The sequence below is a fragment of the Equus caballus genome, chromosome 24 (assembly GCF_041296265.1).
Source record: "Equus caballus isolate H_3958 breed thoroughbred chromosome 24, TB-T2T, whole genome shotgun sequence".
Lineage (NCBI taxonomy): Eukaryota > Metazoa > Chordata > Mammalia > Perissodactyla > Equidae > Equus > Equus caballus.
The window spans coordinates 28,265,316-28,279,985 of record NC_091707.1 but is presented as its reverse complement, the minus strand read 5'-3'; the positions used below and the strand labels follow the sequence as shown (position 1 = coordinate 28,279,985).

Genomic DNA, 14,670 nt, shown 5'->3' with positions numbered 1-14,670 from the left:
CAGTGATCAGGGCACATTCAGAGGGGCTCCGCTAAGACACTGTCCTCCCACTGCCACTCATGTGGAAGCTCAGTGAACACACTGAGACACTGCTAAAGTGTCAAAGAGAAGCATGCCCTTGATATAAACTCCTAGAAGGTGACAGCAATTTGCACTCATTCCAGCAATGTGAGTCCCCCTCCTCACACTCCAATCCCTAGGATTCTATCCTAAAGAAATTCAAAGATATAGTCAAAGCTTTATACGCAAGAAAGTTCATCACAACATCACTGATATTAACAAAGGATCTAAAGCAACCAAAATTTTCAATAAGGTGGAATGGATAATTAAAGTAAGGTAGAGCCACTAGAAATCTGCTTTCAAAGATTCAAAGACACAGGAAATTACTTGTGATACCATGGTAAGTGAGGGGAAAAAATAGGATATCATGGTGTATATGTGTCTGACTCTAGATTCTGTTTAAATATTACACATATTGTACATGCATTTTTAAATTCCGAAAGGAAATTCATAAATATACCTGCAAAGATTAGCTCTGCTCTAGATGGAGGGAAGATGGAGTTTTATTCTTTCTTTAGACTTGTCTCTAATAAGCACGTGTTACTTTTATATCAAGAAAAAATATTTATTTTAAAATCTGCCTACCCTAAAATATCTCATTTAGACAGCAACTGTCAGTCTTAGGAAAAGGCTGCTCAAGTCCAAGGCTGACTCAGAGAACAAAAAGATTCAAATCCACACAGTAACTCTTCGGAAAAAGATGAGAAATCTCACGTGCCACAGTCTAGTTTTCCTCTACCTTGGCTGCTGGCTCTGTGTTACTGGCTTTGCAGGAAGTTCTACTGGAAAACCCATTTCTTCTTCCCACAGCACCTTAAACAACTTCTTATGTGTTTCTCACCTCTTAGTATGAAGATCACAGAGAAAGAGAAAGGAAGAGCCTTGCTCTCTTGTTTCAGAGGAAGAAGTTTTTCTTGTAAAGTTATCAAAATGACTCAAAACCACCTACGCAAGTTTTGAAACTTAAGTCATGAGTTATGTTCAGGAACCATGTATAAAAGCCCCTAATTTCTCAAGAATGAATATAAAACAAAATCTAGGAGTGCCACCTTGTGGCAAGCCTGACTACTATGACAACCACCCGTCCATCTCCACGGTTCTCCACCTGGGCTCCACGCAGTACAGCCACTGAGACACACGCCCCAGAATAACATAGTGCGTTGAACACACGGTCCCCAAAGTGGCTGGTACTATTCATTTTCAAGGATTTCTAGTTTAGAAATGCCTGTTTGAGGACAAGTGGCAATGAAAGGGCAGAGAACAAAATGCAGGACGTGTATATGAGTTTGTGAGCTGCTGCTGCTGACAGGCTGAAGGAACAGTGTGTGTGAGGTATACCCATGCACACATACCACGGTACCGTCATGTGTAGGAACCTGCAGGATAAATATCTCCTCCCCCAAGAATATTTACCGATTTTATAAAGTTACGAAGAAAAAAGTTTTACATTTACAATCAGTGAGCTTTGTGCTTAGAAGAAGTTTTATTTATCAATGTTAGAGCAACCATCGCCAACTTGGGCACAATTCCAAAACAGAGCTGTTGATGGATTCTGGCTAAAAAATTCTTTTTTAAACTTGTTAAGATCTTGTAAAGTAAGAAAGTTTTCCTACTACTTTAGAAAAAATACTAATCACTAATAAATTGATTTCATAATCAAACTGGTGGCCTCACATTTTGAAAGATAAAACACCACCGATTTGAACATCTAAATGTACTAATTAATCTCGGCGTCCTAGGCATGAGAGGAGATGGAGGAATCCTTACACTGCAACCTGACCAAATGACTCCGGGAGAGAAGTAAGTGCTTAAAAGAGGCCAGTGTTGCAAATCTGATGGAACAGGGAACACTGAAGGGAACTGATATTGATTCTGAGAAAAGATAATCTTCCTCTCAGAAAGGGAGTAAGCTACAAACCTTGCAGTTCTGGGAGGAGGATTCAACAAGCAGACCACAACCGGCACAGAAGGAAAAGCTGAGCAAATCATCAAAGTTCTATCAGGAGTTGGTGCTTATGCTTCTCTCTGCCCCACCCAAGTGGAAGGCCTATTTCCAGAAAAGGATTCCCCCCAGTGTTAGGGTGGAAGCATATGGCAGGAAGTCGCTGCTTTGGTCCTGGACATGTAAAGGGGAGCATTTTCAAGCACATGAAACAAACTGAAAGCGACCTAGAAGGGATGGATCCCAACCAGGTGAGCTGCAGGACAGCAATAAGCCAAAGAATTTACAATGATGAGGTTGAACCGGGAAAATGAATCTGACCCCTTGTTCACCTCTCCAGCTTTTGGAAGCACGTTTTCTCCCCTCCTAACCTAATGGGACTGAAATCTTTTGACAGCCCCTGTTTGAGATAAACCAACACACTGGGCGGGGAAGAAACATATTAAAGAGCTGAGAGTCCTGACAAGTCACTTCAGGAAGAATCTTCCATTTGTCGTCTGCACATGGACAGCAGAAGAGGGAAAGTTAAATAAAGGCCAAGGCCTGCCTCATCCACAAAAATAAAAAAAGGAGGAAAAAGCAATTCTCACTCTGCCTAACTAAAATTCAAAGCCGTAAGCTCCCCTTAAAAGAATAGCCTTGCTCCACCAGAAGCACCGTGGGATCAGTATGGGTTAGTATTCTGAGTTGCGTCACCAGGCTTTGACAAGGAAAAATCTATTAAAAGAGGAAGAGGTGACTTGTCCACCTTAACTCCAGCTTCCCAGCTGTCCTAACCTGGGAGCAAAGCACCTATCACGACAGCTTGATGGGAAGGTCTACCCCGTACTTCCGGAGCAGCTTCTGATGGTTGTGGTCCACTGACCACTGCTGAGGCAGGTGCTTGGGCTGCATGGAGTCCAGGAAATGCTGACGCCAGCGGCTCTCCAGCTGCATGAGGGAGCGCAACCCACCCTGGGAATGGCACTGCACCACCTTCAGCCCATGAGGAACGTAGCCTTCATTGGAAATCCTGCCAAGACACAAGTACAAAGCGTCTCAGGGAAACAAGCACAGGACAGTCTCACACACGGCTCCACATGCTGTGGTTCAAGGCACCTCCACAAGGGTATCTGGGGAGGCTGCTAGACTCCTAAAAGGTTGGTTCATGTTTTTAAAACATTCTCTTTCCCATATGTGCCTTTTCCTAAAAATAGTTTGGACAAATTGCATACAATCCAACAGAAGGCACTTCAGGATTCTGAGCTATACTTATGGGAAGGCCACTGAATAATGCTCAGCCCCAACAAGAGAGGCCTTACTGTCTCGCTGATGATGGGTGAAAAATGTTGGTCTTTTATTTACTCCAGGGTTACCCAGTTACCAGCTCACCCTTCTTTTAAGCTATTCATTCTGAGCCATACTTAGTATTTATATGTGGCTGTTAAATTGGCCCACATGTTCCAGTTTTTCATAACAGTGTAATACCTCAATGTAAAACGCAAGGTGGTACATTTCTTTAGTGCCTTTTCTCACAAAAAGAATGCCAAACCACATCCATGAGAAGTGTTTCAGTCATGATGATACGCTACCATGGCTGCTCAGCTGTGCAGCCAGTGCTGTTTAACGGGAAGACAAATCTTTGCCTCCTTCCTAGCTAAGCAGAGAGGCTTTAAAACTGCTCTGAAACCATGCAGACAGTGCTTCCACCTCCTGGATAAAGATCACCTTTCTCAAGGAAGCTCCCTGCCCCACGGACTCCCTTCCTCTCTCTGCATCCACACCCCACTCTCAATCCTCCCTCCCAAGACCCCGACTAGTCTAGCAGGGTTAGTATTCCCTGGGATCTGCAGACATATTACTATTTAGCCTGTGAGCATCCCACTAACTTGCCTATCTTTCCCCAAACAGCTGTTCTTCTCAGTCCTAGACAGCGAAGTCCAGCATCCTCCTATCCAAGCCAGCAGGATGAATTCGTTAAAAAGCTCTGTGGCTGAAAGGGGAAATTTAGCTCTTTGAGGAAATACATTTGGGAATTGGTTAAAGGAGCCAGTCTCATTAATTTCTAATATGACCTTCACAAGTTACTTAACTTTAACCTCAGGATATCTAATATAAAACTTGGCAAATAACATCTATTCTACAACTTTATATAATAGTTATAAGGATAAAATTCAATAATAATTTTTTTAACTTTGAAAGATTTTTAAAATTCAGGATATAATGCTGGAAGTTACTAGTAAGAAATCTAAAACCTACCTCATACTGTCACTATAAGACATAATTAAGGCAATTTATGCAAGGTTTATTAGCTTGGTTAGACAGATTAGCATATCTGTAAATATGTGTCTAATAAATATTTGCTGCTATACATTAAGGTTTTTTGGGTTTTTTGATAACAAAATACTATAGGCAGCCAGCATCACTAACAGGGTTTTGTGAACTTAGTTCAATTATTTCAACCCCTAATACTATTGAAAAAGTGACTGTTGGGAGGCAAAACTCCAGTAGGTAGCCCAGAGCTTCATCATCTGAGCCATGTACCTATTCATTTCTCAGGAGCATAAACTTCCATTTAGGAACACTGAGTTAAGTCATATGAATTCAAATACATACTCATAGGAAAGGAGGGACAAAGCAAGGAAGGAAGGAAAAAGGAGAAAAGTCATTTAAATAGTAACAGCAAGTCTGGCCAACATTCCATTCGGTGGGCCAAGACCCTGGAGTGCAGGTCAGATGGGAAACATGAATCCAGCCATCTCAGTTCTCATGGTCCTAGATAAGGTAAGAAACAAAACCACATACATCGCATTTCATTGGCAACTTCAAAGATTTGAGGGTATTTTTGACTATTATTTCATTTTATGTGCCGACTTGAGGGTTTATTTCTGCATAGAATGTATAAGGCACAACTCCACTGCATTTGAACTCTCCTGCTAATCATGGAAATGACTGGCCATAAGTATATGATCTAAAAGGGTCAAATATAGAAGGCAAGTCTCCTATGGAAAGGAAATTCTCAAACAGGTTGTCCTATCCCATCCCCAAGGTATCTGAAGCCATGAGACTATGCCCTGCACCTAAATGGCTAACGCCCCTTTCTGACAAGTGTTCTCACTGAGCAGTCAGGGTTAACGTCACTGGGTTATTCCTCAATCCCTTCTCTGACCAGAACAGTAAATTGTACCTGGTCTCCAGGTTGGCAGCCTCTTGAAGCATCTCATCCGTGACGGTGTCTGTGTTATAAAACTCTCGGAGAGCTTGCAGCAGCTCTTGCTTTCGATGAGCAGGCAAGCTCTCTGCGTTGAGCAAGGCCCTGGCTCCAGAACGCACCTGCCGGCGCTCAGGATCTTCCAGCAGACGCAAGCCCTCCTCGGAGCCAATGGGGGCCTGGAACTCCCTGGCCAGCTGCTGCTTCAAATGGTTGTCATAGTAGTTGGAGATGGCGTGGCAGGAGGTGCAGAGCAGCAGCACATCGTGCGAGTTGTGGTCCTTCATCTCAATGGGGAAGTGCTTCCGGTACTCGTGTGGAATCACGTTCTTCCTGAAAAAGCCCACCCAGAAGGCAGTGCTCATTAGCACATGACACAGAATATATATGGAACTAGCAGGTGGGCTACTGGGATTCTGATCTGGGCCTGAACGTGACTGAGAAGCCTCGGGCACTACAACCCAACAGAGACCACATACAGGCAATCCTCCCTAGTCTACTCTCAGCCCACCTACGTACCAGGGCCTTACGTTTCTCTCTCCTTGAAGTAGGTACAGACCACCTGCTATCAGGCTTCAGTAGAGGGCTGGGGGAGGGAGAGGCTCATAACAACCTTTGAGAAGTCTCTGATCCCAGAAGGAAAAGCATCCAAGAAATGACAAGAAATTCTAATAACTTTTAACATCTGGAAAACAACTCTCTCAAAGCCTGTAGCAGGTAACCTCTACTCCTGAAATTTTGGAAGCCTGGTGACCTGAAAAGGCCAATTTCCTTCATCTGAGGAATCCCTTCCTCTGAGATTATTTCCCTGGTTCATCAAAGTCCACCATTAATTTCTAAGCAGAACTAAGCTCTCAGGAAAAACTTCTGGCAGCAACAACTAATTTGTCTGACTTTTCAAGGGGAGAAAGGAGGACAGTGAGTCACTCCACAGAAGCCAGGGAGAAAGCCCAAGGGTCTGGGCACCCGGGCCCAGCAGGCTGCTTCACCTTCACCACGAGGAGACCCTGGTGCAGCATAGTCTTCCCAGACTACTCCAGAGTGTGCCTTCAGGGCATCTGGATACTTCACTGCAGATACCAAAGATCAGAAAGCTTGTGAGCCACTCCAGGGAGGGTTATAGGACACAGAGAGAAAGGCGGCTTCTGAAGGAACTGATCTTTGTTCCTTCGTGAGCAAAAGGGAACCATTCTGTTTATGGCGAACCGTTACTGAGAAGAGTGCTGCATTCCAGAAACTAAGAACTGGGCTTCGGAGGAGTAGGGACCACTAGAGCAAGGCCAGGCAGAATGTGGAAGCTCTCAGGGAAATGAGGATGCCCCCTAGGGACAAGTCTCTCAGTCCAAGTGGGCAGACTTAACCAAGGTCCCTGAAGGCTCTGCATGTGGCCACAAGGGCAATTTCCATCCGAGGCAGACACTCAGGGAAGCCCAATCCCACACTCACCGAATATAGGAGTCTTTCTTGCCACATACTACACACAGGTTCTCTTTAACCATCAAGTAGTAGTCTCCTGGGGATTCAGGTCTTCCCGCAGGTTCAAACTGTAGCTTGACCACAAAAGGCTCTTCGCTCACCAGCTCTTAGAGAAAAGAAGTGTGAGTATATGACTGCCCACCTCTCCCCAGGGAAGAAGTACCACCTTAACTGTTCTTTGCTGTGTTCTGGCAGAGCTCACTATTTCTGGGTTTTTTTATTTTTATTTTTAATTTTTTTTGAGGAAGACTAGCCCTGAGCTAACATCTGCTGCCAATCCTCCTCTTTTTGCTAAGGAAGACTGGCCCTGAGCTAACATCTGTGCCCATCTTCCTCTACTTTATATGTGGGACACCTACCACACCATGGCTTGCCACATGGTGCCATGTCCGCACCCGGGATCTGAACCGGCGAACCCCAGGCCGCCAAAGCGGAACGTGTGCACTCAACTGCTGCACCACCGGGCGGGCCCTATTTCCGGGTTTTGAATAGCCCCGTCCCACGTGTCTTAAGGTCTCTCTGCTTTCTTCTTTCCATCCCTCTCCCTTATCTCACTCCCCACTCCTGCCAGTGCCCATATGCATCTAACCATAGACAAAATATGACAGCTGAGTCTCAAACCTCCAATGCCTTTGTCCAGGTACCACTGAGCTTTCCTTCGATCACAAGTACAGAGGGGCTGTCCATCAGGAGCATGAAGAAAGCAGTTATCATAGAGGGGTGATTTTCTATAGGGAAGAGAAAAATAAATCTAAAACTGAAAGCTAACTATTGGTCAAGGTATCAGTTGCCTTCCCATGTTCTCTTCTGAGTGACCCAAGCTATTCTCAACACTCAGTTCAAACGCTACAGTCATGCATCACATAAGAAGGTTTCGGTCAACAATGGACTGCATATACAACGGTGGTCCCCTAAGATTAGTACTGTATAGTCTAGATGTGTGGTAGGCTATACCACTTAGGTTTGCATAAGTGCACTCCATGATGTTTGCACAATGACGAAATTGCTTAAAGATGCATTTCTCAGAACATATCAGTGTTGTTAAGCAACGCATGACCGTACATTTATGGAGAAAACCCAAATATGGGAAGAAACCATGTTTATTCCTCTATCTTTAACGGGCTAGGAAACAGAAGTAAAAGGAATCAGTTTATATTTCTAGTTTTTATATTTACAGATTGGGACATTAGGGAGTGAGTGGGGTAGTGTTTACATAGTTCTATTGTGAAAGAAAACAGGAAGAGAGCACCGAGAAGACGGCCCTATGGAGTAATCACTGGATTAAACAAAGTAAATTAAAATTGAAGAAATTCAGTCAAAGTCATGAGGGCCACGTGGATGTATTTCTGGCTTATAAGCAATACTCGCTTCAATTTAATCAGCCAATTCCTAAAGGCACTTTACTACAGAGACCACATTTCCACTCCAAAGTACTTATTAGTCACTTTCTGCAGTAGAAGCATAAGCTGTACAGGGAAATTCTCATTGGCTGGAGAATAACACTGGCTTCGAGCTGGATGCCATCTAAATAATCAAACACCAAACGAATGAGAAATCAGACGCTGCATTTCTCTGGAAAAGTATGAGGCACTTCATGTTATTCATTTTCACGGCTAGCCTGAAGCAAGGACTAATAATTACATCCTTATTTATAACTGAGGAAAGCACAGGTCTAAGGTCACATCGAGGTCAGTGACAAAGCTATATTAAGGCCTCTTCGTTTCCATTCCAACTATCCAAAAATAAAAAAGCAAAAGAAGGGGAAAGGGAGGAAAATAAATCAAAAGACAGCTCCAAATGCCCTTGAAGGAAAAAGAAAATGAAGTTACCCCTGGAGGGCCTCTGCTCCTTTAGCACACAGCCTTCTCCCTACACCCAAGGTGAGGCAGCAGGCCTTGCGCTGGAGGCTGGGCCCCCGCCTTGCTAAGGGACAGGGAATGGCTGTTACCTGGCAGAATAGCCCACCCCCAGGGGCTTTCTTTTATGTTTTCTGGGGTCCCTCCCCTGGTGGCCGCCCGGCATCGCTCCATCGATCTTAGACTTCTTATTTCTTGGCTTCTGCTGAGACTCTGTCGCCTCCCCAGTAACCTCTTCTCCCACTCTGCTAAGTCCTTTGCTCCGGAATGGGATGTCTACCACATCCTGGCATTTCTCCAAGACTTTTCTCCAGCCAGTGCAGTCACTGTTTTCTTCTGGAGTTGAATTCCTAGAGAAAGGGTATCCAAGAAGATGGAGAAAGAGAGCCACTGAAATCTGGGCATCCCTGGCAGCATAAATTACCTGAAGAGAAAAGTCAGAGATCAGTGGAATCTGGAAGGCAAACTAGAGAGAGTAACTTCAAAGTCAATCACAGAGATACAGACAACTGAGGATTCTAATTCAAGATGTACAATAACCTAGGCACCATGTGCTTCTTAAAAACGTTTCATCACGAAAAATTTCAAACTATACAAAAGTAAATCAAGGGGCCAGCTGATGGCGTAGTGGTTAAGTTCACATGCTCCACTTTGGCAGCCTGGGGTTCACAGGTTTGGGTCCCGGGTGTGGACCTACACACCACTAATCAAGCCACGCTGTTGTGGCATCCCACATACAAAATAGGGGAACACTGGCACAGATGTTAGCTCAGCTACAGTCTTCCTCAAGAAAAAAGAGGAAGATTGGCAATTGATGTTAGCTCAGGGCCAATCTTCCTCACCCCCCAAAAAAAAGTAAATCAAATAGAATAATGAATCCTCACATTTCCCTGTCTATGTTTTTAACTAAAATAGCCAATGTAATGACTTACTCTAAAGGCTCAAAATTCCTAATCTATATAAATTAGTGAAGTTTCTTTCTCTCTGCTACCAAACCTGCTGGACAGATTTTTCTCAAATTTTGGGTACGGTAGTTACCACAGGTCTGACAACTAACACATGAATTTCCCTTTGGGGATGGTCATCGTCTACAACAGCTGAAACCAACATTCATTAAGAGGCCTGTGTGACTGTCAACCAGAAACAACCTGCCATACTTATTACCAAAATGTTGAAAACAGCTTCAAACATGAGCCTCAAAGCAAAGTCACAAGAGTCCATTTCTGGAATTTTATTTAATAATGGTGAGTCATTCTCCCAAGCAACTGGTCACAGGCAAGCTGGTCATAAATAAAAGTAGTCAAAACTATAATTAAAAGCTTTTCCCAACAAAGGGTGCAAGGAATTAAAATTCCTTTAATTCCCCTTTAATAACCAAGCCTAGTAAATCATACTACTAGTGAAGTTTTTTTATGCTTTTAGAATGAAACAAGTTTGGGTAACATTTTCCATCTAGACCCAACAATCTACATGTCTATCAGCAGTCGTCACCCACAGGAAAAGAGTGTGGTTGAGTGTGAAGAGTTCAGAGTGCTTTTCAACAAATTATTTTCGAACAGTAAGAAAATCAAGGCACTTTCAACAAATGGTGGTGGAACAACTGGATATCCACATGCAAAAGAATGAAGTTGGACCCCAGCCTCAGAACACACACAAAAATTAACTCAAAATGGATCATAAACCTAAGTACAAGAGCTAAAACATAAGACTCTCAGAAGAAAACACAGGAGTAAATGTTCATGACCTTGGGTTAAGCAATGATTTCTTAGTTATGACATCAAGAGCATGAGTGACAAAAGAAAGAAATAACTAGACTTCATCAAAATTAAAAACGTCTGTGCCTCAAATGACCCCATCAAGTAAGTGAAAAGACAACCTGCAGAATAGGAGAAAATATTTATAAACGATACATCTGATAAGGGACGAGTATCCAGAATGAATGAATATATATATCAACAATATAAAGACAAGAAACCTACCAAAAATATGAGCAAAGGATCTAAATAGATATTTCTCCAAAGAAGATAAACAAACAGCCAATAAGCACATGAAAAGATGCTCAGCATTATTACTCACTAGGGAAAATGTAAGTCAAAGCCACAATGAAATACCACTTTATGTTTACTAGGATGGCTCTAATCAAAAAATAGACAATAACAAGCATTGGTGAGGATAGAGAAAATTGGAACTCTCATACACTGCTGGTGGGAATATAAAATGGTGCGACTACTTTGGAAAATAGTTCGGCAGTTCCTCAAACAGTTAAACATAAATTTACCAAATGACCCAGCAATTCCACTCCTGGGTATATACCCAAGAGAATTTAAAACATATGTCCACATAAAAACTTAGACACAGATATTCACAGTGACACTATTCATAGCAGCTAAAAAATGGAAGCAACCCAAATCTCTGCCAATTGATGAATGGATAAACAAAATGTGGTATATCCATACAATGGAGTATTATTTAGCAATAAAAAGAAATGAAGTACCAATAAATGCCACGATATGAATGATCCACAAAAACATGGTAAGTGAAGAAGCCAGTCACAAAAGGCCACATACTGTATGATTCCATTTATATAAAATGTCCAGAATAGGCAAACCTATAGAGACAGAGAGTAGATTAGTGGTTGCCTAAGGCTTGTGTGTTAAGAGGGTGGGTTGGGAAGTGACCACTAATGGGTATGGAGTTTCTTTTTGGGGTGGTGAAAACACTCTAAAATTAGATTGTGATGATGGTTGTACAACTTTGTAAATACACTGAAATCCATTGATTTGCACACTTTAAATGGGTGAATTTTATTGTATGTAAATTATATTTCAATAAAACTATTAAAAGAAAAGAAGGAACAAATGAACGAACCCAGACACAAAGAAGTAACTTTCTCTGGGTCATAGCAAACCAGAAACAGCTATAGAAAACAAATTCAGATGTGATTCCCGGAACTCCCCTTAAAATAATAACTATTGCTAACTTTTCCCATTAACAATGTTTTGGAAAGATGAACAAGTGGTAACTGACTCAGCAAACAAGAGAAGGCTGACACCTCGGCCCATAGGGAGTGGTAAGCCAAAAATTCAAAAATCAAATTAATTAGAGCCACAAAGAACGGCAAAGCATAAGGAATGGGAAGCACAGGTACCATCTGTGAAAGCAGGATACAAGCAGGGGTGAAACAGGAGGATAAGATGAACGTCTCCATAAAGAACACCTACAACCCCAGATCCCCTCTTTTACCCCACAAGGCCAGGCAATTACTTCTTCTCTGACCTAAAAGAGTAAAAGTTTGTAGAACCAAAACTAAAATGGAGTCACTCATGTCAGGGACAAAATGGAGTTGGCCAATGCAGGCATATTAAAGAAAATGAAACTTAACTTTACTTAACATGAGCTGCAGGAATTTACAGCTTCCCTCAGAAATCAGTGGAGGACAGCAGCCAATCCCCAAACACTGAGTCTGTTCACGCCTTTTCTTCTTTGTTCCCCCGTCTCAACTACTCTGATCCGAATAAGGAAGAAGCCCGCCAGGGAACCAGTTAGCTGAAACAGCCAAATGACTTCTGCATCTACCCCATAGAAGTCCTTTAGTCTGTGAGCAACTCGGAACTCATCGCTCCTGCAGCCTCGAGCTTCCTGGCTTGCAGGTCAAAACCCTTGCAACAAACTCATCTTTTTCCTTTGTTTTACTTAGTGTGCAGAGGTTGGTTTTTGACAAGTTTAAGTCATATAATGGCTAAATCACAGAGGATCTGGACCTAGTAATACCAGTCACGGCGGAGGTTGGAGGCAAAGTGTCACCTAAAAAAGGGAGGATTATGGGAAAGGCTATACACTGAATGGTGAGACTACCAGGACCTTTTCCCCATTCAGCTACCAGAATATAGGCTGTGAGGCTTATACCTCTTGGGCAGAAGACTAGAAGATTCATCTCTGGAGAAACTGAGTAACCAGAGAGAAAAGACTTAGTTACTGACATTTGACTATGATCTACAGTTACTGATAGTTAAACCCACTCGTCCAAAAGCCCTTGCCATATATGCTGTGCTTTCAATCCACTTTTTTTTAATGTCAGATTTAATATTTTCTGTATTTTCTAAAATCTCATTAAGCATGTTTATAATTAGAATGAACACAACAAATATTCTAAAAATAAAGAATGAATAAGCATGTTTGGAAATTCTGAATTCTCACAATAACATGGATCACAAATTTAGTAGCAATCAACTTTTTCTCCCTAACTTTTTATTTTGAAAGTTTTCAAACCCACAGAGAAGTTAAAAGAATGACAACTGACATTCATAATTGTCAATATCTACTTTATCTCTTTATAACGTAGATACCACACAAACACTTGTTTTTTTGGCTGAACACATTTCAAAATTAAGTTGCAGCTATTATGACACAATCTCTAAATACTTGAGTGTGTATCTCTGAAGAGCAAAGACAGTCTCCCACATCATCACACCATTATCACTCCCAAGAACGTTAACACTGACAAAATACAATATATACAGTTCTATTCTAACGTCTCCAATTATCTCCAAAATGTCTTTTACAGATGTTGCAGGATTCAGGGTTTTTAGTATATTTACAGAATTGTGCAATCATCACCACAATCAATTTTAAAACATTTTCATCACCCCCTCAAAGAAACCTTATACACATTAGCAGTCATTCCCCACTTATCCCAGCCATAGGCAACTACTAATTTATTTTCTGTTTTTACAGATTTGCCTGTTCTGTACATTTCATGTCAATGGAACCATTCAACATGTCAGCTCTTGTGACTGGCTTCTTTCCCTTAGCATAATGTTTTCAAGACTCATCCATGTTGTAGCACGTATACTTTTTATTGCTGAATAATATTCCATTGTATGGCTACACCATATTTTATTTATTCATTCATCAGTTGATGGATCCAATCAGCTGTTTAACATCTTCTCCTTAAATATGATTGGACAGCTGAGGATTTAAACATTTGAGAAAAATCTTTAACACAAAAGACAAAGACCAAACCAAACATTTAAAATAAGAAACTCAGAGGAAAAAAGGGCAATGCAGGAAGCAGAAGAAAACTTCAGAAATCTTCAATACTCGAAGATAACAGACAATATTATACCCATTAAACAAAAATGGGAAGTTATTTTTAAAGTGAATACTCAGAGAAGACGAAGGATCTCTCATAACTTAAAAATATGATAGGAATAATTAAAAATAATAGAAATATTGGAAGATAAACTTGAGAAAATTTCCCAGAAGGTAAAACAAAAAATACAGAGATGGAAAATAAGAGAGAAAATATTTTTCTAAGAAAATCAGAAGATCACTTCAGAGGGCCCACTATCCAAATAAAATGAGTTCTAGAAACAAAAGGGAGGGAAACTGTCAACTATTACGAGAATAATTTCCTGAAATGAAAGACATGAGCTTTCCAGATTGAAAGGGTCCACTGAATTCTAATAAGGAAAAATGGCCCACACTAAAGTATATTATTATGAATTTTAAAAACTAAGAATAAAGAGAAGATTTTCCAGAAAGAAAAACAAGTCACACACTCAGTATTAACACTGGAAGCTACAAGACAAGGAGCATTGCCTTCAAAGTTCTGAAGGAAAATGATTTACACCCTAAAATGCTACACTCAGCCAAACTCTCAGTTAATAGAGAGGGAAATCAATATCTTTTCAGACATGCAGGGTGTCAGATTAACTTCCCATGCTCCCTTTCTCAGGAAGCTTTTTACAAAAAAGTAAAAAGATGTGGCCTTCAGAAAGCAGACGATCTACTGTAGAAGGGAAGGGGATTCCCAGGCTGACGGTAAACGCAAGTTCCAAGATGAGAGCTGGCAGTAGGGCTGGAGTGCCATCAGCCTTGAGAGGAGCAGGATGACAGAGGGCTCAAGGAGGGCTGGCTCCAAGGGAAGGGAAATGAGTAAGTTACCTGACGTGCCTGAACCAGCCCAGAGGAGATCACAGTTCTGTTCAAGAGTCGGGGGCTGAAAGAGCTCACAGGCATACAGAAAACTACGCAACCAGAAATACCAATGATCACTCCCGGGAAAACAAGAAGTTGTATAAGAAAAAAACTTAACTGCAGTTTACTATGTGGCTCAGCTATAAATAATACCAATTTAAGTAGTA

The 14,670-nt window shown here is 41.6% G+C and overlaps 1 protein-coding gene across 6 annotated transcripts in view; it reads right to left on the bottom strand.

The window, feature by feature from the left end:
• Positions 1 to 1,524: 1,524 nt before the first annotated feature.
• EXD2 (exonuclease 3'-5' domain containing 2) overlaps positions 1,525 to 14,670 on the bottom strand; it is a 95,798-nt gene continuing 82,652 nt past the window's right edge. For 5 of the 6 annotated variants that reach the window (XM_070249675.1, XM_023627986.2, XM_001500260.5 and 2 more), the window contains 5 exons: positions 8,617 to 8,948; positions 7,290 to 7,396; positions 6,639 to 6,774; positions 5,169 to 5,525; positions 1,525 to 3,014 (listed from right to left, as the gene is read on the bottom strand). In XM_070249675.1, coding sequence (XP_070105776.1) covers positions 2,798 to 3,014; positions 5,169 to 5,525; positions 6,639 to 6,774; positions 7,290 to 7,396; positions 8,617 to 8,948 — 1,149 coding nt within the window. In that variant the 3' untranslated portion in view covers positions 1,525 to 2,797. The remainder of the gene's footprint in view (positions 3,015 to 5,168; positions 5,526 to 6,638; positions 6,775 to 7,289; positions 7,397 to 8,616; positions 8,949 to 14,670) is intronic. The other variant, XM_014735667.3, reaches the window with a different exon arrangement.